This window comes from Carettochelys insculpta, chromosome 3, assembly GCF_033958435.1.
Source record: "Carettochelys insculpta isolate YL-2023 chromosome 3, ASM3395843v1, whole genome shotgun sequence".
NCBI lineage: Eukaryota > Metazoa > Chordata > Testudines > Carettochelyidae > Carettochelys > Carettochelys insculpta.
Window position 1 is genome coordinate 133,407,162 of NC_134139.1, and position 26,796 is coordinate 133,433,957.

Consider the following 26,796-nt stretch of genomic DNA (forward strand, 5'->3'; position numbering starts at 1 on the left):
GAGGGAGGAAGGGAGAACTCCATCCTTCCGTACCCTGCCCCTCTGAGACTGATGTTCCTGGTTTATCTAGGACATCCCCAGACTCTCCTCCCCAGTGATTTACCTTTCCCCAGCTGCCAGGATGGGTAAGTGAGCACTAGCTGATGCAGCTTCACTTTGCATCCCCACAAAACCATTTTCTGCAAGGAAGCAAAAGGATTTTGCAGGGGTCATTTCTCCAGTTGTGCAGAATCATCCCCAGGGTAGAAACGATCCCCCTCAGAGAAAACTGAGGTCTTTTTCAGTCCAGATTGTCCATGTGAGGTGGCTACTTTACAAATTAACAGCTGGAGTCTAGGAGCTATTCTAAAAATCTAGAGCTGAGTGCCTGGGCTCTGAGCTGTGCTAGAGCTCAGTTTTACAGCAGAGAGCGTATCAGCAGTGAAATGAACGTTCCTGTCAGTTTCAAGGCTGCTGATATTTCTCATTTCCTCTTTGGTTGTGCAATGTAGTAGGGGATATACCTGCACGCGCATGTGTGGCTCACAGAGGGGCATTTCAGCCCATGAGAATAAGGCAAGAGCGCCTGCTGTGAGTACCACAACAGGTTCATATTTTGGGATGTCAGCCCTGAGATGAAGGTTGAGGCTCTTGTTATGAGCCCAGTTTTCTGGGATGACATATGGGAGCCCCACAGCTGTTTCCGGTGGGGGGTGAGGCACGTGTAAGAAGAGCTCAAACCTGGCTGTCTCCCAGTGAGGAACTGAGGACGGGGGAAGAGAACGTGGGCAGTGGCTCTTCTCTTCCCTCCTCTGCTCCACATCCCTCACAGGGAGGAGGCAGCAGGTCTCAGGTCTGTCTACCCTGGTGACAGAGTTCTGGATTGTCAGCCAGCGGGCGATATAAGCAATGTGTTGTCTGTACTGACCGTGTGTCGTCCTAACTTACTTTACCTATGCTGTGTCTCCCATGGAGGTGAAGTTAAGTAGGTTAAGCTAGAAGGTGACTTACATTGGAGGGAGTTCCACTCTAGACACTTACATGATTAGGTCAACAGAAGCTGCTTTATGTCAAACTAACTCTTTCGAGTAGACCAGGCCTGTGACTAAAGTCTCATTCTGAAGATTGGAGAGCATCATCTTACTAGAATTAAATTGGCGTGAGATTATCTTTTGTGAAGCAAAATTACAAATTACATAATTTTCTTTTTTTTTTTTGGGGGGGGGGGGGGATGAGCCTGCTGTATGAGATTGGGCTCATGGTAGGAAGTTGAGACCCAAGAGGGAGAATCCTCTCAGAATATGTTTAAAGGGGAAGATAGTATTAAATCAGGGTGAATTGACTTAAATCACCAAAAAAAAAAATCATTGAGTTAAATCACATTACCAGAAAAGCTAAATCTCTCTGCTTATAGCACTGGTTCCCAACCTGGGGTTTGTGGATCCATGGAGAAAGGTATTGGAGAGGGTCTGTGAAAAAAATAAAAAAAAAAAATAAAAATTATAATAGAAAATAAGTTTTAAATTTCAACATTACAATCAATTAAATTATTTTAAATTAGTTATCGTCCAATAATGTTAATTGCTCTCCAGAATCTATATTGTGGTTTCCTTTTTCATTCAATGAAGCGTACATAGTGACTGGAATTGATTTAGGTGCATGTCCATAAATAGTTTGGGGGAATATCTGCGGGTCTATGAATGGTTTTGGGGGGAGTGATTGGGTATCCATACTAGTGAAAACGTTGGGAACCACTGCCTTCGAGTGCACTTAATTTTGGAGTGAGTCCCATTGAACTCACGAAAACAATGAAGTGGGTCTTTGCCCATGAAAGTTAATGCTCCAATAAATCTGTTACTCTGTAAGGTGCCACAGGACTTCTTGTTGTTTTTGTGGGTATAGACTAACATGGCTACCCCTTTGATAATTGGACTCACTGGCACTCCTGTTTTTTGAGAGAACATATGTAAAGTGGTGGTCCCTTAGAAAAGCTGAATTATGCTGAAGTAAATAGGGAATAGATTTACGGCATCACCATTATGGTCTGTTGCCATGGTGTTCCATAAAAAGTGCATGCATTATGTAATATAAAATAATGTAATATAAACATAGTGGCAACTGCACCTTTCTGTACTGTATACTTGAGTGATATATTCTAAACCTAATTAAACAAGCCATATGGATTAGCTAAAATGAACTTTTTTTTAAACAACATCCAGAATAGCAAACAGCTTGGGAACTTACTTGTAAAATCACACTTACATTAAAAGATAGAGAGAGAACCTTAGAGAATGATGTATTGACAAGTGACATTACCTATCAGATGATCTGCTTAAACATATCTGCATCTTTATCCACCTAGTTTTCTCTCATTAAGCAGTTTTCCATATGATGTGTCATCCAAGCAACTAAGTCCTGCATCTCCTTGCACACCTTACACTTGACACGCTTTCCTGTTTTGCCCAGGGAATGAATTTCTTCGAATTATTCCCAAATTGGATTTCTTTTACATCTATATATAGAGCCATGACAGTTTTTCAGTGGCAAAAGTGTGGGGGAATATAGGAAGCTGTGCTGAATGTCTTCCCTTTTTTCTTTCCAGTCCACTCCACTGTTCCTTTCTGTACTGTCTCTACCCTTTCCTGTATATTGTGTCTCTGTCTTTAACGCATGGTCTTAACTCTCTGCCATGCTTGTCCAATATCCATCACCACTTAAGCACAAAACAAAACCCATCCTATCTAGCTTGTGTCGATGAGTGTTTGGTTCAGCTGTATGCAAAGTACAATATTGTGGGGACACAGGCCTCCAACCTCTCTTTCCTTTCTTAACTGGCAAATCAGGTATGGATTGTGTCGATGACATGTAACTTTTTCCATCTTTCAACTAATAGTGGGGATCTTAGTTACAGATCAAAATGCTAGTGACTTGTGTTCTGCCTGCATGCTATTTGGTGTAGGTATATCCTAAATTGATAGCAGCATTGCTTGTAGGATGTATAAAGAAATACCTTTTATCCACAAGATATGCTGTCTACATAATAAAACCTTTTTTTTTTCAAAAAGAATATGGAAGTTTGTCAGTTGGCTAGTATGTGTTTAGTTATAAAAATAACTTCTTAAATGTGAAATTGTAAATTAATTTTTACTTTTTTTAAAATGTTTGTAGACCACTGTCATGTAACTCTATATTAAGAAACTTCATACCATATCATTTTGTAATTTATTAAATTCTTCATGAACACTTTTGGTAAAGAATATTGGTTTATCCGAACTCGTACAGTGCTGTTGAGCATAAACAGTCCACAGCTGTTTTAATACCTTTCAAGGTGAGGTTTTGAACAGTTAACATTTTCCTCCAGCTAAAAATACTAAACTACTGTTGCTTTGTCGGCCTGGTTTTCAAGAGTTAAATGTCTCTGTGCAATAGTCCGGTGGGTTCAAATATGTTAATTTCAAACGTAAAATCACTTTTTATTGACTATAGACTATATAAAGAACTAAAGATGTGGGATCAAGGTGGACAGCCTTGGCAGCAATGGCCTTTGAACCAGCAACAGTGGATGCAGTCCTTCCAGCATCAGCAAGATCCAAGTAAGTGAATAATAAGATTTGTGCTAGCAAAATACAATTTTAATTGTTTTTTTTTGTGATCTGAATTTTTGTCCTTGGATTATAGCATGATTTTGGTTACTCCTTTCTAATACCAGCCACTGGGAAATTGTATTTCTGATGTTCTTGTGAACAAATAGATCAACAGAATTCTTAGGGCAGATCTATTATACAGGCCAGCGTCAAACTAAGTTACGCCTCTCCAGCTATGTGGAGTCAATGCAAGTTGGTTCGACATATCCTGGCATCCCCACTGCTGGGTATTGACTGGAGAAACTCACCCATCAACTTTCTTTACTCCTTGCGACCCTGTGAAGTTTCAGGGTTGATGGGAGCATGAGCAGCAGTTGATTTAGCACATCCCTACTACGCCCGCTAAATCAGCTCCCAAGAGATTGATTTCCAGAGCATCAATTCTACCAGTAAGTGTAAACAAGTCCTTAGTCACAGTGGTGCTTACACTGGGTTTTTTGTTTGTTTTTTAATCTATTGATTTTTAATATACACATCACAAGTAAGTACATTGATTTGTCTTGAGCACATAAAATATTGACAGACTATAATCTACTCCCAACAGTTATTCTGCTATATTTGTCCTTGATTTTTTGGCCAAGCTAACTAATGATAAATCTTGCATTTGAGAACACATCTTTACTCTGCTTAAGTGTAGCCAAGCCCTTTATGATGTCTAATACTTATTATGACAGTATCTTTATACGTGGTTGGGTCTGTGGTAATCCACCAGAAGTTTAATAGCCCCAAACAGATTATTTCCCCAGTATTGTAAAGATAAATTGCATAACACCGGGGATACAGGGGAGAGGAAAGATGGCCTTGTGGTAAATGCAGAGTACTAGAGACCAGGAGACCTGACATTTACCACAAGCAAGTCCCTGAACTTGCCTGTACTTTTGTTTATGTAAAATATGAAAACTTACAGATGCCTTACTTAAATATTGACATTAAATTCATTAATATTTATAAAGTGCTTTTCAGATGCAAGGTACTCTGTGATTTTTAAAAGTACACTCATCCCTCGTTTAACGAGCACTGTACTTACGAATATTTGCTAAAATGAGGGATGCACACATACCCACCTATGTTCACTAGATAAGTGAACTTCCCTTGGTTATATGAGCCAGTTGCAGGGGCCCTGGCCTGGGGGAAGGTGGGGGGCAGGGAGACCTGCAGCCCTGAGGCTAAAGCATTCTCCCCCTTCCCTCAGACATGTGTTTGTCTGACAGCCCTGAGGCTGGGGGAAGAGAGGGAGAAGGCTCTTAGCTTGGTTCCCTCCCCTGCAATGGCAGGAACATGAAGCTGATCAGTTTCCCGGCCGCGCAAGCCATGGGGAGTCTGGACCCAGCCTGCCCCTAGTCCCAGTTACTGCCTCTCTGGGAGCCAGGAAACTGACCAGCCCTGGTGGTTCCTGGCTCCCCTCCCCTGACAGGAAAATCCGAGTTATGCAGGGGTTGCAGGAACAACCCCCGGGTAACTCAAGGATTTACTGTATTAGTCCTACCCACCTGCCCCACACCCCTCACCCTTGGCCATGTTTTAACACACCCTGCCCTCTACGGTCTCAGAGTGCCCCCAGCCTTAACACCTCCCACAGCAGCCCCAAACCGCCCCCAGACTTTAGAACCCCTCAGCAGCCCCAAACTAGACTCCCCCTGCAGTCCCACACTGCCTCCAGTCTTACATCCCCCAGCAGCCCCAGTCTTGGACTCTCTCTGCAGCCCCAAACTGCCCCTAGGCTTACAAACCACACCCCCCATGCAGCCCCAAACCTCCCCCAGCCTTAGACACTCCTCTTCCCTCACATAGCCTCTTCACAGGGGGTGCTAGGGTGGACAGCTCCCCCAGCCCTCCTGCTCCCAGCATGTAACAGTCTAAAACCAGTTAACTCAAGGGTTAAGATTTCAGCACCTAAGCATAAGGTAATAGCTATTCCTAGTGATAGAAATAGCTGCCGTCTCCAGCAGCTGTCTCTGTTGATAGATATCTGCCTGAGGCAGTAGTGTTAAGAAACTGCAAATGACTTCTTGAACAGCCACATGCAGCTGGGAACTGCCCAGCTGGCGACCTTTAACAAATCTTAATGGAACCCATAGGTTGGGAATCCCTGCTCTACATACATATACTACATCCTATTTCTGGTGCCAAACTTTTCAAATACATTAGAAAAGTACCTAAACTCAACTGGTTCATGTCAAGTTACAAGCAGTTAGAACCAACTGAAGACTTTTACATGTATGTGAATGGGAATTTAGTGTCGCTCTTATGAGTTTTTGCCTATGAGCAGAAATTTGGGAACCAATTGTGCTCATATAGCGAGGGATGAGTGTAACTCTTCTTTGTGTTCTGCAGGACTAAAACTTAAAAATGGGAATTGTGGAAGATTGGAAGTACTCAAAATACATATGGATGCAGAACATTTTTAGGATTAAACTCAAATTATGTTCTCTATAAATAAGACATGAAATAAGAATAATAATACAGTTTGTGACAATAAATACATCAAAGTGAAAATTGTGTATTTCAGTAAACATGAAAATGAAAATTGTGCATTTAAACTAGATGACTAGCAAATGGAACTCTATGCTCTTGTTTATACACATCCGAACATAGATCACTTAAATCAGGAGTAATTAATGTATAGTTACTCACTTTGAAGACTTTTAGAAGTGTATTATACCTGTTGTCTACTCTATCTTGTTAAACTTCCAGTTGTTTCCAGTTCCTTTGCTGGTCTCTTCCTTTAATGCAAGGAGGGATTGTAGGAGAAACATTTTGGAATCAAATAGTCGTGAGTCCAGTCTCAAAGCAGAACAGACAGTAGTTAAGAAACCATTATGGGAGAGTGGACAAGGCAAAAGTGAGGAGCAGAAAAGGAAAGGGAATGGAAAAGGACTAGGGAAGTCAAGACCATTATGAGAAAATAAAAGATCATTTTAACACACTACAAAATATATTCTCTACCCATACATCTTTCTTAAACTAAACTTCACTAAGTATAGAATTTACAGCGTTACCACCTTTTTTAAAATTTGATTTTGTATTCTTCATTCACATCAAGAGATCAGACCGCTTCCCCCCAGTGCTTATCTTCTGAATTTCGGTAATTTTATTTCTTACTGTTTACCCTTTGAAATCCTTTCGCAGACCACCGGAGGTATGCGTACCACACTTTGGGAGACACTGCTGTAGGGAATATAGGTATAGCTCACCAGTAGAACTGTATTTTGGAAGTTTCATACTGAAATGGTAACATATTCTGAACTTGTTTTAGGTCAGATTGATTGGGCTGCATTAGCTCAGGCATGGATTGCCCAACGGGAAGCCTCAGGGCAGCAGAATGTGGTGGAACAACAAGGAATGATGCCAAATGGACAGGATATTTCTGGAATAGAGTCTGGTCCAAATAACCATAATAATTTTCAGGGGGATCCCAACTTCAACAGAATGTGGCAGCCAGGTTTGTTTGGTTTTTGGGTTTTTTTTTCCCCTCCCCATTTCCTCCCATATTTTAATTCTTTATTTGGTGTTTATGAATATGTATTATATTACGCCATGTTTCTCTGTTTTCTGTGCTTGTCACCCTCCCTACTGCATTTCATCCACTCATTTCTGACAGTGTTATGTCTATACTCAACAAATAGCTGGTTCAGGGATGGTAAGGTGCACAATCATGAATATTTTACTCCATTATCGAGTAGTAATCTAAAATTTTCATAGGCACCAGTTAGTGTGTGTATATAGCAGTTTTTGTTAGCTTTGGTGTTTGAATTTTAATACAGGAGGGGGAGCACGTGTTCAGTTTTCTCCCCCATGGAATTCAGTTACTTGTTTCCCTTCTTATTTCCATGTTGGTAGGACCTGGAACACTGAAGGGTACAATGTGCTTCTGAGGAAGAGAGTGTCTGTTTTGTGCAAAGATTTTGAGAGGTTATGGAATAAGTTCTGTCTAGCACTTAGCTGGTAGATGCTTGCTGTGGTGGTCTTTCAATGCATAAAAGCTTTGAGACCAGAAATGATTGGACATCTCTTTGTGAAATATACGTCTGTTGCACGTATGTTGTTTTTTTAAGGCTATCTGCTCTCTTTGGGTCTTACCCTACCCATTTATAAGCACCACACATGGAACACCAATAGTTAAGATTAAGTGACCATTTTAAAATAAAATGAGTTACTTTCAATTCATATAATTTTATCAAAATTGAATTCCTAGCTGAAACATACATATTTATTCCTATCAAGGGAATTGTTTGTTCTGAAAGTTTCATTTAAAAATAGCACTGATTTTTAAGCATAAAAATAGTAGAATAGCAGCTTTACCCCTAAGAATTATTTTGCAAACATTTTCTTTTGCATTTTTTTAAAATACTGAGATATCACACCTGCAGAACGTAACGGTGATGTGAAATTTGTCAGGAAATTAGTTTCTAAACCCATAGATAGTTTTATTGGTCCAGTGTCAATTGTATTTGATTTTACAAGTGCGAGGGAGGAGGAGAGATCATCCCAAAATTTGCACTGAGTTGTGTTTGAAAGATAAGTTCCATTAGTATACTAACAAATGTGCCTATGTGAATTAGATGGAAACTTTAATTTAAATAGACTATCCCGAACCATAATTTGTGGTGTATATCTGTGCTTAACAAAATGGAGTAGAAGGTAAGCTTTGAAAGGTAGAAGTTACATAGGCTGAGGTTACACTACAGCACTCTGTCAGCAGAAGACACTGTCAGGAGAGTTTTCCCGACAAAACATCTGTTGACAGAATGCAGCCTCACACAAAAGCCAGTTGGGAGAGCGCTCACCTCTGCCAACAAAGCAGCCAGACTGCCTAGCCATTCCCTTGAGAAAACAGGCACCTGGAAAAACAGCAGACAGGAGTGCCCGTTGTTTTGGATGCCCTGTCTGTTGAGAGAAGCCCCTCTTCTGCCCAAGCATCCACACAGCTTTTTTTGTCAAGAGAGTCTGTCGACAGCAGCGTTAAGCCTCAAAGCTTTGAGGTAGAACACTGCCAGCAAACGTGCTGTGTTGTGTCCAGATACAGGCATTTTGTGTGTGCATGCTCCATGAGTTCTGTTGACAAAACCGGGGTTTTGCCGCCAGAACTTGCTAATGTAACTGTAGCCATAGTGTACAGTAAAAGAGGAAGAGGCCTGGTTTTGTGGTTAAGTCAGTGAATTGGAATACAAAATATCCAGGGAAGCATGGCTGCAGTATGCATGTGTGCAGAGACTCTAAGCAGCGTTTCTTTCCAGAGTGCAACCAGGTGAGCTGTAGTAAGTAGGGCAGTCTTCAGGATTGGCTGGCCAAATTACCCCAAGCAGATTCACATTACAAAGATGTGTCTTACAGGCACTTTAGTATTACAGGCACCCTGGTATTCAAGTTCTGTGCTGCCACAGGTTTTCTGTTGTGGGGGTGATTTCTTTGTTTGTTTGTAATTTTGTTCTGATTAATTTTCTGCATCGTGTAGTGAACTTACAGAACTTGAGATACAAATGTCAAATCCTTATTGAGTGGCTGTATTGCTAATGGTCTCTAAAGGGATTTTTGCACTATTTAATATTTCTGTCAGTGATCAGGAAAAAATCATTACTGATTACTGATGACATTTGAAGAACACACAAAGATTGGTGGAATAGTAAATTTTTCCATTGGTAATCTGACTCTGAGTAAGCTAGATGCAAGCAAGCAGTATACATTTCACTATAGCCAAATGTAAAGTCATATATCTAGATGAAGAATATAAACCATAGTGATAGGATGGGGGAGTTTATCCTTGGAAGTAGAAATTGTGAAAAAGGCATGTTGTATGATGGATCATCAGCTGAACATGAGCTTGCAGTGCAGTATAGGGCCACTGCATTCTTAAAGATGCATAAATACTATAGGAATCTTGATTAAAGAGGTTGATTACCTTTGTGTTTGGTATTGACCCAATCACCATTGAAATAAAGGCCCAGTTCTGGAGTTCATACTTCAGAAGTGTATTGCAAACTGGAGACGATTCAGAGAAAAGTCATGAGAATGATTAAAGAATTTCAGACGGTGATAGTTACAGACTGATATTCGTCTGTTTAACATACCAAAGAGTAGGTGGAGAGGTGACTTGGTAGGTATGTATGTTGGAAACAGAAATTTGATTTTAGGGGGCTGTTTAGCAGACGAAAACGTAATTAGGTCCCATTGCGAGAAGTTGAAACTAGACAAATTCAGACTAGGAAAATTTGCCTAAGGTCGTGGTGGATTCTCTGTTGCTGTAGATTTTTAAATCAAAATTGGGTGACTTTCTAAAAGAAGTGCATGCTATAGTATAACCACATTTTTTGGATTTGAGGCAGGAATTAATTCAGGGATATCTGACTAGATGGGTATAATGGCTGCTCATAACCCTAATCTATGAATATATGTCAGTTTATACCTACATGACTTTGAGAAAAGCTGAAAGTCTTGTTTTTTGGCATTTCATATGATTGATAGGTTGAGAATGTTTATTGTTTGTCTAAGTATCACGGTTAATATCATACTGAATTTTATTCTAAATCCTGAACAGAATGGGGAATGCCTCACCAACCTCCACATCCACCTCCAGATCAACAGTGGATGCCTCCAGCTCCAGGTCCAATGGAAATTGTTCCTCCATCTGAAGACAGTAACAGTCAGGATAGTGGGGAATTTGCCTCTGACAACAGGCATATATTTAACCAGAACAATCACAACTTTGGGGGACCACCCGATAACTTTGCAATGGGGCCAGTGAACCAGTTTGACTATCAGGTGAAACATATTTGTTGCTTTACTATTGTAGACGTGCAGAGTCCCTTCTGTGGAAGTGTTCCTCTAAGAATATCTAGCGGCGACTCTTTTTCTACAGTTCTGCGAACAACAACAAGTCTGTTAGCTGTTAAATCTTAGCAGCTAAGATACATTTTAACACTATGCAAAATATGTTATGCGTACAGAAGAAGACTTTAGAATTTTCAGATCTGAGGCCAAACAAGTTTTTTTTTCCGGCATAAATAATGTTAAATGGTTGTTATGTGCAAGGTTAAAATGACTCCATGTTTTCCAGTATATAATTAACATGACAAAGTTATGTAAAGGAAGAGAGCATTAAATAAAGTTCAGAAAATAATATATCTAAATATATTAGAAAATGTACTGTAGGGAAAAGCCCTGCGTTTGCAGCGAGATAGACTGGATGATCCACTTGATCTTTTCCATCTCTATCTTCTTTAAGTCTATGAATAAACAATTATATTTTAAAAGAAGTCATATCCAATTTTTTTCTTTACTCTTGCAAATAGTTATGTATAGTGAGTATATCTATATAATAGGCTTTTTTTAGTATTAATATTACAGTGAGAGGTATTGTTCAAGTCTCTATATCCACAGAATTTACTCTAGTTTTTTTGCCCAATTGTCAGTGGTGTTATATGCTCAAACCTATTAAAAGAAATTGTAAACACACACTACCTTTTGGAACATCTACCTCATATTTACAGACAATAGAAATCTGTGAGGAGGAAGACTGACAAAAGGTGTAAGAATTTCTTTGTTTTCTATCCTAATTTCTCTACTTTTAAATTGTAGCGTCAGGCGTCATTGTTATGGTTGCCAGCACTGCATGATTAGTCTGGAGTCTCTAGGAATTAATCTTTAATTAAAGATCAATCATTGTGTCATGCATTGAACCCACCAGGAATACATCCAACCAAAACTAGCAACCCTAATGTTAGATATAGGAGGCAAACCACCCACTTTCAAATACTTCAGGGTGTAAAAGTCTTCTGTTTGCTGTTACTAAGAGCTGTAATGAAAATTTCTCAGAATCCTTTAAAAATGGCACTGAAGGTCCAGTTTGTAGCAGATGATGCAGTAAATGCTAGTATCTTTAAAATTACAGTGGAAGTGCTAAATGTCTCAGTTATTTGGATAATCAAAAAATATCATAAAACCCCAGTGGTTAAAAATTTGATTTAAAAGGAAAGCAAAACAAAGATATTTCTCTTTTAAAATAAACCTATTTAAAAATTAAATTTCAGATTAAGACAATCTGTGTGAAGTCCTAAACATCTTATGAATATTAACGTTTAAATTGAATTTAAAATATTAATCAGTACAGGTTTTCTCCCCAAGTTTTAACGGAAGTCACATTACTGAGCTGACGGAAGACATTGACTAAGCACCCAGAACCAGAGTTTGTTCAAGTTCAGTCAGCTTTTGACATCAGAAGCAGATGTTTTCTTTATTTCAGATTATTCAGAGAGATCAAGGACTAGTTTTATTCAAAGTGTGTGAGAGAATGAAATCTGCAAGTTCTAAAATCTTGAAGGCCATGATAACCAGTAACAGTCTTCTAGATCTGAAGAGGGTCTGTCCCACAAAAGCTCATCAATTAATGAATTACTTTGTTAGTCTTTAAAGTGATACAGAACTGGTTTTTTGTTTTCAGCAACGATCAGTTCAATTTATTAATACAGATAATTATTGTTTTTATTTACTGTGGCACTCCCTATTAGCATTTGCCATGGCCAAATATATTTCTTTTCTTAATAATCAGTTTAAAATGCAGAACGTGTTCTAGCAAACTTTTTTTATGTATCTAGCTCATTTAAGGAAGTTTTAGTTAACTAATGAAAAACAAAAATTCTGGGTTTTGTGCATCTTAATCGAATTCTGATTTACATGCAAATAGAGCTTGATGCAACTCACACCTAAAATGGACCTAATAGGTAGGAAATGCATCATCCACGTAATAAACATAATTTCAAGCATAATGAAAAAGTAAACAAATATATGTTAAGCTGTATAATTGCTTAAAGAAATGTACATAGAGATAATATGTCCTTTGGTTAACAAAGAGTATCAGATTTAGTGTAGATAATACATGTAGTTGCAAATCAACACGTTTTAATTGTTACCAACCAATGAAAATCAACCTTTTTAAGAGAAAATAAGTACACATGCAAAACACAATTAAAATCTGTTTTAATCCTGGTTTCCTGCTTCGAGGTTTAATCATCCTGAAAATTGGCGGGTTCAGTAATTTTGAGTTATATAAATCCCATCATAAAATATTTGATGCTTGCAACTTATACCTATACACAATCCTTTTAAATAGATATGATGGCTTTTCTTAGGCTCCAACTATAACATTTACTCATCTGTGCCACAACTCTGCAACTCTGAATCACATGGCAACTTAATAGGAATGTAAGCACTACATCAAACATGCATATTAATGTATGCATTATTTTGATTGGCCCTAATATATCTTTTTATTTGTAACATCCTTGATGGATGGATGAGTGGAATTTGCATGTGAAGTCCAGCAATGAGCAACAAAAATTTGCAGCTTTTTCACCGTTTGTCCTCAAGTTATAGTAAGAGGGAAAGCATGATTACAGGTCCACACATCAGGCTACTTTGGCTATCAGGGTGTACTTTGTGGCCCCAGTTTTAACTGAGTATTCTGTTGATAGTTGGTAGGGAATTAGACTATAGTTTTGACAGGCTATGAAAGCATTGTCTGCAGCCTATTCAGATTCATCATTGTTATACATTCTAAACTCTGTTTTCAAAACCCAGAGTTCTAAATAAATAATAGTGACTTTTTAAATGAAAACGACTTAGAAAACAGGTAGGGTAGAAAGCCATGATTTCAATTTGCATGGATTTCTGTTGTTCCACTGAAACACACGTGCGTGCACATATGCTATGTGGAGCCCAAGGAGTAAATTTAGAGGTCATTGTATTAAATGTGAAGAAAAATGAACTGCATTACTCTTTCAGCATGGGGCTGCTTTTGGTCCACCTCAAGGTGGATTTCATCCACCTTATTGGCAGCCAGGACCACCAGGGCCACCAGGTCCTCCAGCACCTTCAGCGCCTCCCCAGAACCGAAGGGAAAGGCCCTCGTTCAGAGACCGTCAGCGTTCACCCATCGCGATGCCTGTGAAGCAGGAGCCTCCACAGATTGGTACATGTTAAACACCTTGTAATGAGAGAAACCCAAAAATGTGATTTCAGAGATGGGTTTCACTGTAAAAAGAAACATAAAATTTTAAATCTGTAATTGCTTTAGAAAACAAATTGCTGCTATTATTATTATTGAGTGAGAAAAGAATAAATATGATGCATGTTTCCTTCTGATAAAACTATAAATCTCTGGCATGCAGATGCTGTGAAACGTAGAACCCTTCCTGCCTGGATTCGTGAGGGTCTGGAGAAGATGGAGCGAGAAAAACAGAAAAAGCTAGAGAAGGAGAGAATGGAACAGCAACGTTCTCAGATGTCTAAAAAGGAAAAGAAAGCAAACGAAGCTGAAGAAGGAGATGGCCCACGGTTACCTCAGAAAAGTAAATTTGTAAGTAGAAGCATTCACTTCTTACTTGGATATTCTCTGAAAAAGTCTAAACATTTCTCTCCATTTGTAAACTGAAAAGACCGAGCAGTTGAGAGCTGTACATTTTGCTCCTTGGGCAGCTACCGTGTCTGACAGATATCCTCGGCTACAGCCACACAGCCAAGTTATTTCGAGATAACAGCTGTTATTTTGAAATAACTTGCTGTTGTCTACACTACGCATACACTATTTCAAAATAAATTTCAAAATCAGTAAACTTCATTGCAGGAGGAATAACACCTACTTAAAAATAAGCGTTATGCGCTGTCTTAACAGCACCTATTTCAAAATAGGTGCTATATGTGTAGACTGTGTATTTCAAAATAGCTGAGTGGTGTTTTGAAATACATTTTGGCTGTGTCTATGCTATAGAGGTCTTTCAAAAGACGTTCTTTTGGAAGATCTCTTCCGAAAAAAATTCTTTCAGAAGATTGGGACCACACACAAAAAAGCGGATCGAAAAATCAATCTACTCTTTTTGTAGAGAGTGGCCACACCCTGGTCACTCTTTTGAAAGAACAGGCCACAAAATGCCATGAATCAAAAAATCCAGTGCTATGGGGGACTGCTCTTTCGGGGAAAAAAGGGCCCCTGGGGCATCCATGCACATTTTTTTCCCTGGAAGAATCTTTCGGAACACGGCACTCTTCCTCATCCTGGGAGCAGAGGAGGGATGCAAGAAAAATTGCCACATTCAATTTAATACTGAAAGAACACATCTTGTGTGTAGACACTCTATTGGATTTTTCAAAAGAACCTCAGCTTTTTTGAAAAAAACACTAATGTTGATGTAGTCTCTGTGTGTAGCAGCCCTATTTCAAATTGCCTGTTTTGGAATAGCTATTCCAGAACAGCTTATTTCAGAGTAGGGCTGTTGTGTAGATGTAGCCCGAGGGTTGTTGGCTAAAGAGCCTCTTTCCAGTTCATGCAGTCATATTCCTCCAATCCATGCAATCTGCATAAATCCTATTCCTTAGGACCAAGTGTCTCCATTCATCATCGTGACCAGCAACCATGGACTCAGTGCCCATCAGTGTCGGATCTCTCTCTCACCATTTCCTTCCATCTTTCCATGTCCACTGTGGAGTGGTTTAATTTCTGTAGACTAGCTCCACACCAATCTATTGTATCATCTACCCGTTCTCTGTGGGGTCTGCCTCTCCTATTTGAACTGTCCCTTATGCTGAATATTTGATTTTTTCCTCTGTCCTCTGCAGATACTGGTTTGATGGTCCATCTGAGGATCAATGGGTAATTCGTGGTTGGACTGTAGGTTCCAAGGGCTTGTATGGTGGGAAGGGGAGAGCTGTTTTGCTTCACTCTGAAATGTTCTATATCAATATCTGTTGATTACCATAAATAGAAACTGCTGTACTTTCATTATGAATTTTTCTTGAAATATTCATTTTTCTTCTTACAGGACAGTGATGAGGAAGAAGACATTGAAAACACAGAAGCTACAAGTGTTGGAAAAGTCAGTAGGAGTCCCTCTCCTGCTCCTCAAGAGGAGCAAAGTGAACCAGAAATGACAGAAGAAGAAAAGGAGTATCAAATGGTATAAATAACATAGTTCTCTCAAAAATGTGTTCATCTATACATATGGTTCTGCTTTTTGGCATAGAGGAGCCTTTGTGCTTTTCTGTACCTAATATGTTAAGTACATTTTGCAATCTGTTTTATACATTGAACAGGATTATATATGGAATCATGTGTCTCTTTGCATAGCATTTCCACGTAGGGGAGAATATACTTGTATATACTTGTATATGTATAAGTGTAACATTATACACTAACCCAATATGTGAAGTTAGTAGCTATATGATAAATAGTAGAGCAACACAGTACACTTATTTATCATGCATTTTTGTCCAACTCACTGATCTTCCTCCACGAATAATTCTAATATTCCAACCCCCTGAAAATCAACATTTTGCTAAAATACAGCTTCTTGAAGTCCAAGAGTGGCAAGATAATGTCTTGGGCCAGCATCAACTTTCCTATCAAAAATTGTTAATATTTGAAGTGCAATATCTTGTGGCCTTGCACAGTGAGAGAGGGTGGGCCTGGTTCCCAGTATGCCCAGGTTTAATTATGAATTTATCCAGAAATATGCCCATTGGAGAGTCTGTCTCCTGCATATTTAAAAAAAAAATTGCAGGTAACTTGTTTTTTCTGTCTCTCTCTGAACGCTGTAAAACTGAAATCTTGTTGTTTAATGTCCTAAGTCTGTGAAGTCTTATGCATGCACGTTATTTTAATTAAGTAATCATGCAATCTGTGGGATTTCATGCCCTGCTTCTCTATTTGAAATGCACTGTGAGAGAACAAACTGTTCAGATTTTTGTTCAGTTGGACTTGATTTCAAAACAATGTAAGAATCCTAATTTTAATTGATCTCGTGTAGAAAAAATGACAGGAGCTAAATTATGTTGTTACACCCATGCAAAACAGTGGGCCTAGGTGTGTGTAACAATATAGAATTTGGTTCCAATACTTTTCCTCCTTTGCTTAAAATTACTCTCTTCAGATGTTGTTGACCAAGCTGCTGCTGACAGAGATTCTTTTAGATGTTACAAATGAAGAAATTTATTATGTAGCCAAAGATGTACATCGTAAAGCAACTAAAGGTATGTTTTTTTTAGTGCAATGAATATTCTGTATTTGCATGATTTTAGAATATTTTATTCCATAGCAACTGTTCCCAAGAGCAATCAAAATATAATGCATCTGACTTGCTAGAGCTCAAATCCAATAATCATATACTGTTGTCCTGTGCAGTGTATTGTGAATTGTTTCAGTTATTCCATTTATTTCATATAAGTCATTTCTTTAGTTAGAATGGTATCTCTTTGTTAATGCCTTTTGCAGAGTAGATATCTATTTGTTACTGCTGTCCTTTTACCTCAGACTTGTAGTTGGTTAGATATTGAGACAAATCTGAATCCTCACGTAGCCCATTTTCTTTCACTGTTAACAAGCTACTCTATATACCATTGCAGGTGATGTTTTTATATAATTGAGTAGAATTAAATATGTAAATAAAGGTATTTGAAATATATATGCAGATGCTGTAACTTGGAAATGGATCTATGACACAGATTTGTGATCTGCAAGTGACTATTAACTCACATTTATAATGTGAAACTTTACTCGGTGAGAAAATCTAGGGCTGGTTGTAAATGGATGATACGTTTTTAATGTTTCTTCTCTCCCTCCAAAAAACAGCAATAGTAGTAGATTTAACAATACCATAGAATCTCATGACTATGAAATCGTGGCTATTTGTGTTAACATGTTGTTCCTGTTGTTGATGTGATACAAAGCTCCTGCAAAACAGCTGGCACAGTCCAGTGCACTGGCTTCCCTCACTGGACTCGGTAAGTATTTTCCTTATTTTTGAGAGGGGCTTACTGGGGAGATCACTCTTTTCTTGTATTTCCAGAGATTGTTTTGAAACTAGAATGTAATTACCATAATTATTATGGGTCATTCTGCTACCTTTACTCAGATGAAATAGGATGTTATGCTACAAATCATCCCACATTTCAGTGAGATAATTTGTGAGATAAAAAACTAATCATAGGAGTAGAGTATCAGAATCTTGCCTAAGTTTCTAAACTAGGTAAAGGCATAAGAAGTCGCATGTACTTTTTGGCTGGATAGTTTACTTGATAGCTGATCTTAGTAGGACAGGTTGTGAATTGTTCCAGAAGCAAACTACAGTCTTTCTGAAGGAAGATGATTATTTTTATGCATTGCTCCCATTTTGATCCAGCCTTTGTTACTGTGGATAACAGATGACAACATAGTTGATCAAATATAAAGCTCTGGTTTGCAAAATAAACCTATTAAAATATTTAGAATAGATTTGTACTTTCATTATATGAAGAACGCCCAAATCTGTGATCATTTTGAAAATGTACAAGATGCGAAAGGTAGAATTGCATTCTTAGATGATGTAGTAGGAAAAGCTCTTTTCCAAAATTGTCATCTTACCATAGTCCAGTAGCAATGCTAAAATAAAATGTCAGTGATTACATGCTGATTATATGATACTGTGAACTTTGAATTCCTTTATATGAGGTGAGATGTTCTCTTTTCCAATTGTTCAGATGGTTTTACACTAATTGCAATAAAGATTTAAGAGAACTTCAAATGGAAAGAAAGTAAAATTCTTCTTTGTCAGATGTTTAAGTTTACTTTGTATCAGTCCAGAATAAACTCAGATCTTTTCTTTTGGTGGGTGAGGGAAGTCCATTTCTAGTCATCTCTGTACATTCTGAAGTACAGTATTTTCTAAACCACAGTAGAAAAGTTGACATTCAGGCATTCTAAGCCCTGGACAACTGAAGGCTGCCGAAGTCATTGCAGAGATGTCTTCAGGGACAGGGTCCAAGGCATTTTATTGCTCTTTCGGTGCTCTGTGCGCTTGCTGATACATGGGAAGGAAGGCATTGTTACTGGCTCTGTATGGAGCTTTTTCAGTCCTTCCGTGCAATGAGACAAGTGCCCTGATTTACAATGGTTGCTTGCTGAGAAATAGACAAACTGGTCCACAAGGAGTAAAACACGATATTAAGCATCAGTGCAGAAATGGGGGCCTTGAACTCTCCAGTCAACCAGCTTTGGCACTTCCCTCATCCTAAATGACTTCTTCAGAGAAGAGAAAGTGAAAGAAGGGCAGTGTACTCTCCTCTTTGCCAAACAGAAATATTAAGAACAAGGCTTAATCTTTCCTCGTGATAGACTGGGCTTTATGCACGCAGGTGGACTGGGTGGTTATGGATCAGGAGACAGTGAAGATGAGAGGAGTGACAGAGGCTCTGAATCATCTGATACTGATGATGAGGAATTGCGACACAGAATCAGGCAAAAACAGGAAGCATTTTGGAGAAAAGAGAGAGAACAGCAACTATTACTAGAAAAACAGTTAGAAGGTAAGTCACTTAAATGTGTTTCTGCTGTAAAAACATGCACGTGCCTACTTTTTACATCTTAATGGAATATGTGAGGGGTGGTGATACAGATTTTCTGGGTAAAACTTAACTCTAAAGTTTTGCTCAAGAATGTTTGAGATACTTTGCAGAGACTTGTTCTGTTTCCCTTTTTTATCTTTCCTGCTTGTAAAATCCATGATAAATATTCCGTTTCATTTATTTTTCAGTTTTAAAAGAACAAATTACAACAGCTAGAACCCTGCAAACCCACGGCTACCCATTTTGTATACATGGCTATATCTATCTTACAGAACAGGAAGGGACCTTTTAAGGTCATTGAGTCTAGTCCCCTACCCTCACAGTAGGATCTATTACCATCTTTGTCACCAGCCCCAGATCTCTAAATGGCCCCCTCAGGGACTGAACTCACAACCTGGGGTTTAGCAGGACAATGCTCAAACCACTGAGCTATCCACTTATGCATGTGGATGTCCACAGACCATTTTCACAGATCAGCTGTGGACACAAGGTTTGTGTACGTGAAGAGCTCTACAAAGAGTTTTCAAAAGTAAATTCCTTTAATATTTCAGTCCTGATTTAGAGTAAAATTAATTCCTTTTTTAGCATATCCATCTGTAGCCTTTTCTACAGTGTCTTTAAGGTGGGCAGATGGAAATGAATTTTACAAGGATTGTATTGCACAAGGAACTTTGGGAGAAGTATATGCTCACAAAGTGTTCTCAAGTCGAGAACCATATCTCCTCTCCCTCCACAACATTGCCAGTGAGTCTCAGCAAAGAGCCCAGTATTGAATGATGAGTGATATAGAATCTCCACTGTTCTTTTCTAGAAGTGTGATCTGTAGGGTTGAGAAGTTAACACACCTTCGGTATATATTGGTTTGAAATTATTTTGGCATTCTGAAAACAGTGGTTTCTTTTACTCATATGCACCAAGTTCAGATACAGTCAAAATATGAACATAAAATAGGTATTAATACCTTGCCAAAATTCATGCTTGAGTTGTATTAAAAAAAAATCAGAAAAGGTTCAAAATATCTCCTTTGCCTTTTAAAAATTTCTAAAACCTCCTTTTTGGTAACTCCTAAATTTATAGTGTTGTAAAATTAGCTGGAAAAATTGTCATCCAGTGCACCTTCTGCCAGTACAGGCTTTTGAACTAAATTCTGTATGTCAAATGAGAGGGTTGGAAGGAGGTGTTGGGGGATTTTTTTTTTGTTTTTTTGGTTAAAAATCATTTGCGAACTTTTAAGTGATGGTGTATTCAGGAGTGGCAAGTGAATTGTTTTGTTAAAATAATTAGGATGGTCTGGGAACTTGTTCCTTAGCCAAAAATGACAAAACGTTTGCTTTCTTTTCATGTATCTGTACCCCATTATTTGGCGTTACTTATGCGGTTCTTATATGCTTTTCCAGAAGAAAAACTACAAAATGAAAGAATTGCTAAAGAGATGAATGAATTCATCAACAGAGAGCAAAATAGCAACTTGGCACCACAGGAAGCAAAGGAAACAGAGGATGATGTGTTTAATGAAAAGAAGAGATCTCCAGGTGAAACTGCACCAGATATGGACCCCAAAAAAGAGGTTAAAGAAAAAGAGAGAACAGGAAGGAGTAGGTCAAGAAGTACTAGTAGTGGTACTACTAGCAGCAATAGTAGAAGCAGTAGTAGCAGCAGTAGTGTGTCCAGTACATCATACAGTACAAGCTCAGGTAGTAGCCGCAGTTCTTCACAGTCTTCCTCTCCTAAAAGGAAGAAGAGACGTAGTCACAGTAGATCTCCATCACATAAAATTAGACGCAGTAGAAGTAGGAGTTATTCTCATAGGAATAGGAGAGAGAGGAGTAGAAGTAGGGAAAAGATAAGGGAAAGGAGGAGATCTAGCAGAAATATGAGCATAGAAAGAGGGGAGAGGCGGAAAAATCGTAGTCCTTCCCAGGAAAGAAGTTGGGAGAGGCGTAGAAGCAGTAGTCACTCAAGGGACAGAAGAGCTAGTCGTGCTAGTCGCAGCAGGAGTCGAGATAGGCGTAAAAGTGATGACCAGCATAGAAATGTTAGTGGAAATAGGCACAAGCACAAGGGTGATGGTAAAGATCCAGAGAGGAAAAAGGAACGAAGTAGGAGCATAGATAAAGATAGGAAGAAGAATAGAGAACGGGAGAGAGACCAGGAGAAAAGAAAAGAGAAGCAAAGAAAAGAAGAAAAAGACAGTAAGTCTGGCAATCATGATGACAGTAGGTTAAAGAGAAAAAGAGATAGTGAAAGAACTCTGTCTCGCAGCAATTCAATGTCTGCTAAAATTTTAAGACAGGATTCTAGACAGGAAAGCAAGAAAAGTTTTACCAAAGATAGTAAAAAACATTCAGGCTCTGAATCTAGTGTAAGGAGCAGTTCTGAATCGCCAGGAAGCAGCAAAGAAAAGAAGGCTAAGAAATCAAAGCATAGTCGGTCACAGTCCATGGAGAAATCTCACAGGTCTGGTAAGAAGGCAAGCCGCAAACACAAGTCTAAGTCACGATCAAGGTAGTATACTTTTTAAGTATTTTGTCTGATTATTATTTTTTTGTTTTACTGTTTGTCTTCTTGTGTACAACATATAAAGTATACTTTAAATAAAATTTGGTATTGTAATTGTCTGGGGCAAAAATAATTTTGGAAAGTCTCTTAAAATTACTAATTATTAAGCCTAAATTATGTGTGGTTTGGGGGGGAGTGTCTTTGCCCCATTAACTTTTTCTGCTTTCCCTTTATTTTTCAGGTCAACCACCCCTCCTCGTCGTAAACACTGAGGAACAGTGTGGCACCAGTGATATGACATTAAAAAATTCCATGAGTTTTAAGGGCTTGTCTCATTATAGAGGCACATTGTGGCTGTGTAGGTGAAACCAGATTCCTTTTTTAAACTGTAAATAGGTGTATTTTTTTCCAAATGCTGCTGAGTTAAAATAGGATTTCTTTGTATTGCATTTTTTTCAAAAATAGTAGTGCTTAATAAGACTATAAAACATGCCATTCTCTTTCAGCTGTATGTTCTTAAAATTACTATTGAATGTACTGTGATGTCAATAAAGGTCTTTAGTTAATTTTTGTTTAAAATTCTTGCACCTTAATTTTATGTGTTATAATATAGAAAATCTCTTTTTAAAAAAGGCAGCTGGTTTTTGTATAACAAATTTTAAAAGTACTCTGGAAAAAAATTAATCACTATCATTTGTTGAAATATGTAAGTTTTGTTTTTTTGGAGGGAGGGTAGGGGATTGCCCATGGATTTATTGGGATCAGTCAGTTGGCTGGGGGAATAAAAGGAATACACTTCTAGTTTTTATTCTTTAGATAAAAATGTCTAACATTTTATGCTTCTGTCTTGGACTATCAAGTAACATGCTGTTTGTGTAAAAGATGGATCACTCTGTCCTCTGAGATATGCTAAGTGCAGCCAAGCCCCAGTAGGTATATGTGCAAGTAACTGATCACGTGTGCCATGAAATGTTCAGCTTTGGAACTATATTATCAATCAGTAATTTCTATTTTGTGTTTAAAAGCATGTTCTAGACAATTAGGTTTTTCGCAAGAGCAAGACTGAATTTCTGAATAAGGATATTTTACTGAAAACATACATCATGCACTGGAAAACTGAAAGACTAGATAAAACTGTAGTTTGCACATGAACACATACCAGTTCTGTAGTAACCATTAAAAATGGCCATGTTTTGGAAGTATGAGAGTTATAACTACTTCAGTTAATGTTAGGTTGGATCACAACCTATTTCTTGGTTTTTAGCACTATAGTAGTCTTTAGTGAAAGAAGACTATGTCTTTACTTCCTTCATTTAAAAGAGGATGGGGATTGCTTACCTGGCACAGCTACTGAGAGGGGCAGGGGTGGAGGTGTCTTTATGTGGTTCTGCGCACTGCAGGAAAGATCTCCTTACAAACACCGCTCCTCACTGCTTCCATTGGCCATGATTGTCAGCCAATGGCAAGGGAATGGGAGGGTGGTGTCTGCAGAGAATGCTTCCCTGCAGTATTTGGAGCTGCTTTCTCCCTCTGCCAGGCAGAGACTACAGGTTATGTGCAGCTTGTGGCTTGCTTTGATTGGGCCCGTGGGGCTCAGGGCTTCCTCCACCGCACTCCCTCACAGGGGGCAGCTGGTGATCCAGCCATGGTGCCCTCTGTGTAGCCTGGTGCGCTATAATTGGCTTGCACTGCTGTGTATGTGGGAGGGGGTGAGACCCATGCCTCATGGGCCAGATCTGGCCCACGGGCCATAGGTTCCCCACCCCTTGATTTTTGGAAAAGGCTGTCCCTCCAAGTTGTGGTGGGATACTTGTGAATCTGAAATTTTCAAAAATGTCATAAGTAAAAACTGAGAGTTATTTCTTGTAAGGAAAAAAAATACAATAATTACAAACTAAACTTGCAAAGCATGTCTCCCTGAAAAAAGTAATCCATTTAATTAAAAGTAGGATTCAGTTACATCAGATCTTTGCAAAGGTTTTATTTATAAATTAAGGCAAATATAAATGCCTTGTTGTACTTCCACAAAGGTTAAAAACAAACAAAAATACCCCACAGAACTATACGTTTTAAGTTAATGAGCAGTGAATAAAAGCATGTTTGTCACAACAGTTTTATAAATCAACAACCACTAGAATTAATAACAGATATAAAAGAATTAAGTTCTATACATAGAATAGGCTAATCATTAGTCAGCAAAAAAGAAAATTTGTAATACATTATTAACAATGGTTGGAATATAAAATAATGGATAGTGCTCTCAGACTTACTTCAGAGGTGAACGTTTTATGAGTTGGTTAGCTTGACAGTTTAGACATTTGTAAATGTGTGAATTCTTTTCAATCAACTGCAATTAAGTTTGATACACTACCGAGGAAAAAGACTTCCATGATGCACTGCATTTCAGTCCAGATCATATATTATCTATTCAGTTTAAGAAAACACGACAGGTTTGTGTACTCTACCAAAAACTGGAATTCTGTCACATCATAGAATGATGGAAATTTATATTATTTGACACAGCTGCACTGATACTGGTAGTGATTATGCAAATAAAGACAACATACTGTTGTATTTAACAATTCCATCGGTCTTGCTAAATAGCATATACATAACACCTGTTACTAGCAGTACATTGACATTAATTTTGTTATATTGACATTCACATACATTAAACTTAATATGTGATAAGATAGAGTTCTCTTATTTTTGAATGGAAAGGGTAACTAAGAATGTCAGGTATAATTTCATACATTTAGGAGATGTGATCTTAAACAACTGTGTGTGTACGTATATAATGGAAGGATTGTATAAATAGAGAACTCTAAATTTGAATATTGTTCTGTTCACTTAGACGCGTAAAAGTAATTCTACCTTTTCTAAACAGACACAGATTAAAATAATTTTTAAAAGATTTGTGCATTGGGAGAAGAAAACACCTTTTTTAAGTGTACTGAGGAAATATTACGACGCTTCTTCAAAAACAAGTTCACAGACAAAGGCTGGGGGATCTTATCTACTAATGAGAAATAAAATAGTATTCTCCCTCCTGGGACTTCCCCTTCACCCTCTCTTTCAAACACCAGAAGACCAGAGTCTGAAGTGTGGGCAATGAGATGCTTGTTGAGGTAAATCAAGCAAGCATATCCCATAGCATGTCTTCCTCACACCCCACCTCTTCCTTAACCAGCTCAGTTAGACCTGTAGTGCATGCTCCAGCACCCATCCTTTTAATTTCTGGTCATATTCCATTTTGGAGACCTGTGAGGCTGAGGGCTTTGGTGCCACCTCTTTTTGTATACCATGGGAGGGATTTTGGCAAGGGTCACCTTTTCTTTGGCCTGTTTAGTGTTCCTTATTGCCTTACCCCTTTTGACTGCTTGCTTGATCTTGTGTTGAAAAAGGAATCAAGGTTGTCATACATTAGACTCTCACCCAAGTTAGCAACACCTAGCACTTATCCTTATCTTTTCTGATTGTGCTATAAAACCCTATCTCATTGTGGGCCAATCCAACACTCTGGCTATGTCTACTCTAGCCCGAAACTTCGAAATGCCATGATGAAGTTTACTTGTGAAGCGCTGAAATACATATTCACTTCGAAATTGACACAGCTCGCTGCCACGCGGCTCATCCAGACAGGGCTCCTTTTTGAAAGGACCCTGCAAACTTCAAAATCCCCTTATTCCTAACAGCAGCGTGGCCATTTCAAAGTTTTGGGCTAGTGTAGACACGGCCTCTGGGTGCGTCTAGACTTGCATTCCTCTTTCAAAAGAGTCGTGCAAATGAGGTAAATAGAAGATGCAAATGAGGTGTAAATTTGTGTATTTTGTGTCTCGTGCATATTCCAATTTCAAAAGATCTTTCGAAAGAAGAAAGCCAGTGTATACGCTGCTCTTTCAAAAGTAAACCCATCTTCGAAAGAATCCTTCCAAGTAAACCCATCTTCGTTAAGAAGAAAACAATAATCTTTCAGGTAATAGCACTGAAGTCATCCGAGTGCAAATGTATAAACCAGTTAAGTGTTAAGAAGTAAATAATAATCTTCCCTTTAGGAAGGAGGATTCTTTCAAAGATGGGTTTACTTTCTTAAGAGCAGCATCTACACTGGCTTTCTTTTGAAAGAAGATCTTTTAAAATTAGAGTATGCAAATGAGGTGCCATTTATGCAGATTTATACCTCATTTGCATTTTCAGTTCACCTTATTTGCATACATCTTTTGAAAGTGGAATGCAAGTGTAGACGTACCCACTGTGTCCTTATTCATACCTTAGTGAGAATGTCATAAATGGGCAAACAAAACCCAAATTCTATCTCATGCAAATAGGTAGGCCTGAATGCTATAGTAACAGCCCAGGCCACGTAAGTGTGAAATATAAGTACAACAGCACACACAGTCTGTGAATTTCCAAAGAAGAGTGGGGAACAGTTGGGACCCAAACTGTAGTCTGAAAACTCAAACTGGATGTGGATGGATGAATCAGTCAGGTATACTCAAACACAGCACATTACTAATGTTACAGGTATATATGTATGGTGCTTTCTGATCTATGGCTTAGTATCTTCCTGTTGTCAGGAATTATACTACACTCATCCCTCATTCAGGAGTACTTTACTTATGAGCACTCACTAAAACAAGGGACCCACAGACCTACCTTTGATCACTAGACAAAAGTGATCCCTTCCCGCTAAATTCAACCCGCTGCAGCCTGAAACCCTGTTGGCCCCGCAGACCCAACCCACAGTACCCTAAACCCCCACTGGCCCTGCACATCAACCTGCCACTGCCTGAACACCCTGCAGACCCAACCCACCGCAGCCTGAAACCCCGCTGGCCCTGCACATCCAATCCACCACAGCTTGACACCCCCCCCAGTGGTCCCGCAGACCCAACCTGCTGCAGCCTGAACCCTGATGCCTGCCCCACAGCCCCAACCCGTTGCAGCCTGGAACCCCCCTGGCCTCACAGACCTAACTTGCCGTGGCCTTAGCCCCCATGCCACAGATCCAATCTGCAGCAGCCTTAACCCTCCTCCCCATGGACCCAACCCACCACAGCCTTAACCCCCACGCCTGCCCCGTGGACCCAACCTGCCACTAGGTTTTAACCTTCCCTCCTGCTCATGGCCCCAAAATTGCCCCCAGCCTTTAACTCTCCCCAGCCCCCAAGCCCAAAGTTCACTTACCTTTCAAAAGCAGTGCCACATGCTGCCACTCCACTGAGTTATGAGCAGTTGGAATGAATCAGAGGCTTTTACATGTATTTTAATGGGAATTTAGTGTCCCTCTTACGAGTTTTTGCCTACA

General features: G+C 38.9%; 1 protein-coding gene across 5 annotated transcripts in view; it reads left to right on the forward strand.

Annotated features, from left to right (window-relative positions):
* The window catches only part of PNISR (PNN interacting serine and arginine rich protein), a 33,958-nt gene extending 8,670 nt beyond the window's left edge, over positions 1–25,288 (forward strand). For 2 of the 5 annotated variants that reach the window (XM_074990840.1, XM_074990841.1), the window contains exons 2-12: positions 3,466–3,572; positions 6,880–7,065; positions 10,159–10,382; positions 13,401–13,587; positions 13,787–13,974; positions 15,434–15,568; positions 16,541–16,640; positions 17,337–17,390; positions 18,780–18,950; positions 20,387–21,494; positions 21,730–25,288. In XM_074990840.1, the coding sequence (XP_074846941.1) occupies positions 3,485–3,572; positions 6,880–7,065; positions 10,159–10,382; positions 13,401–13,587; positions 13,787–13,974; positions 15,434–15,568; positions 16,541–16,640; positions 17,337–17,390; positions 18,780–18,950; positions 20,387–21,494; positions 21,730–21,760 (2,472 nt within the window). In that variant the 5' untranslated portion in view covers positions 3,466–3,484 and the 3' untranslated portion in view covers positions 21,761–25,288. The other 3 variants (XR_012645079.1, XM_074990842.1, XM_074990844.1) reach the window with 3 other exon arrangements.
* The last annotated feature ends 1,508 nt before the right edge of the window (positions 25,289–26,796 follow it).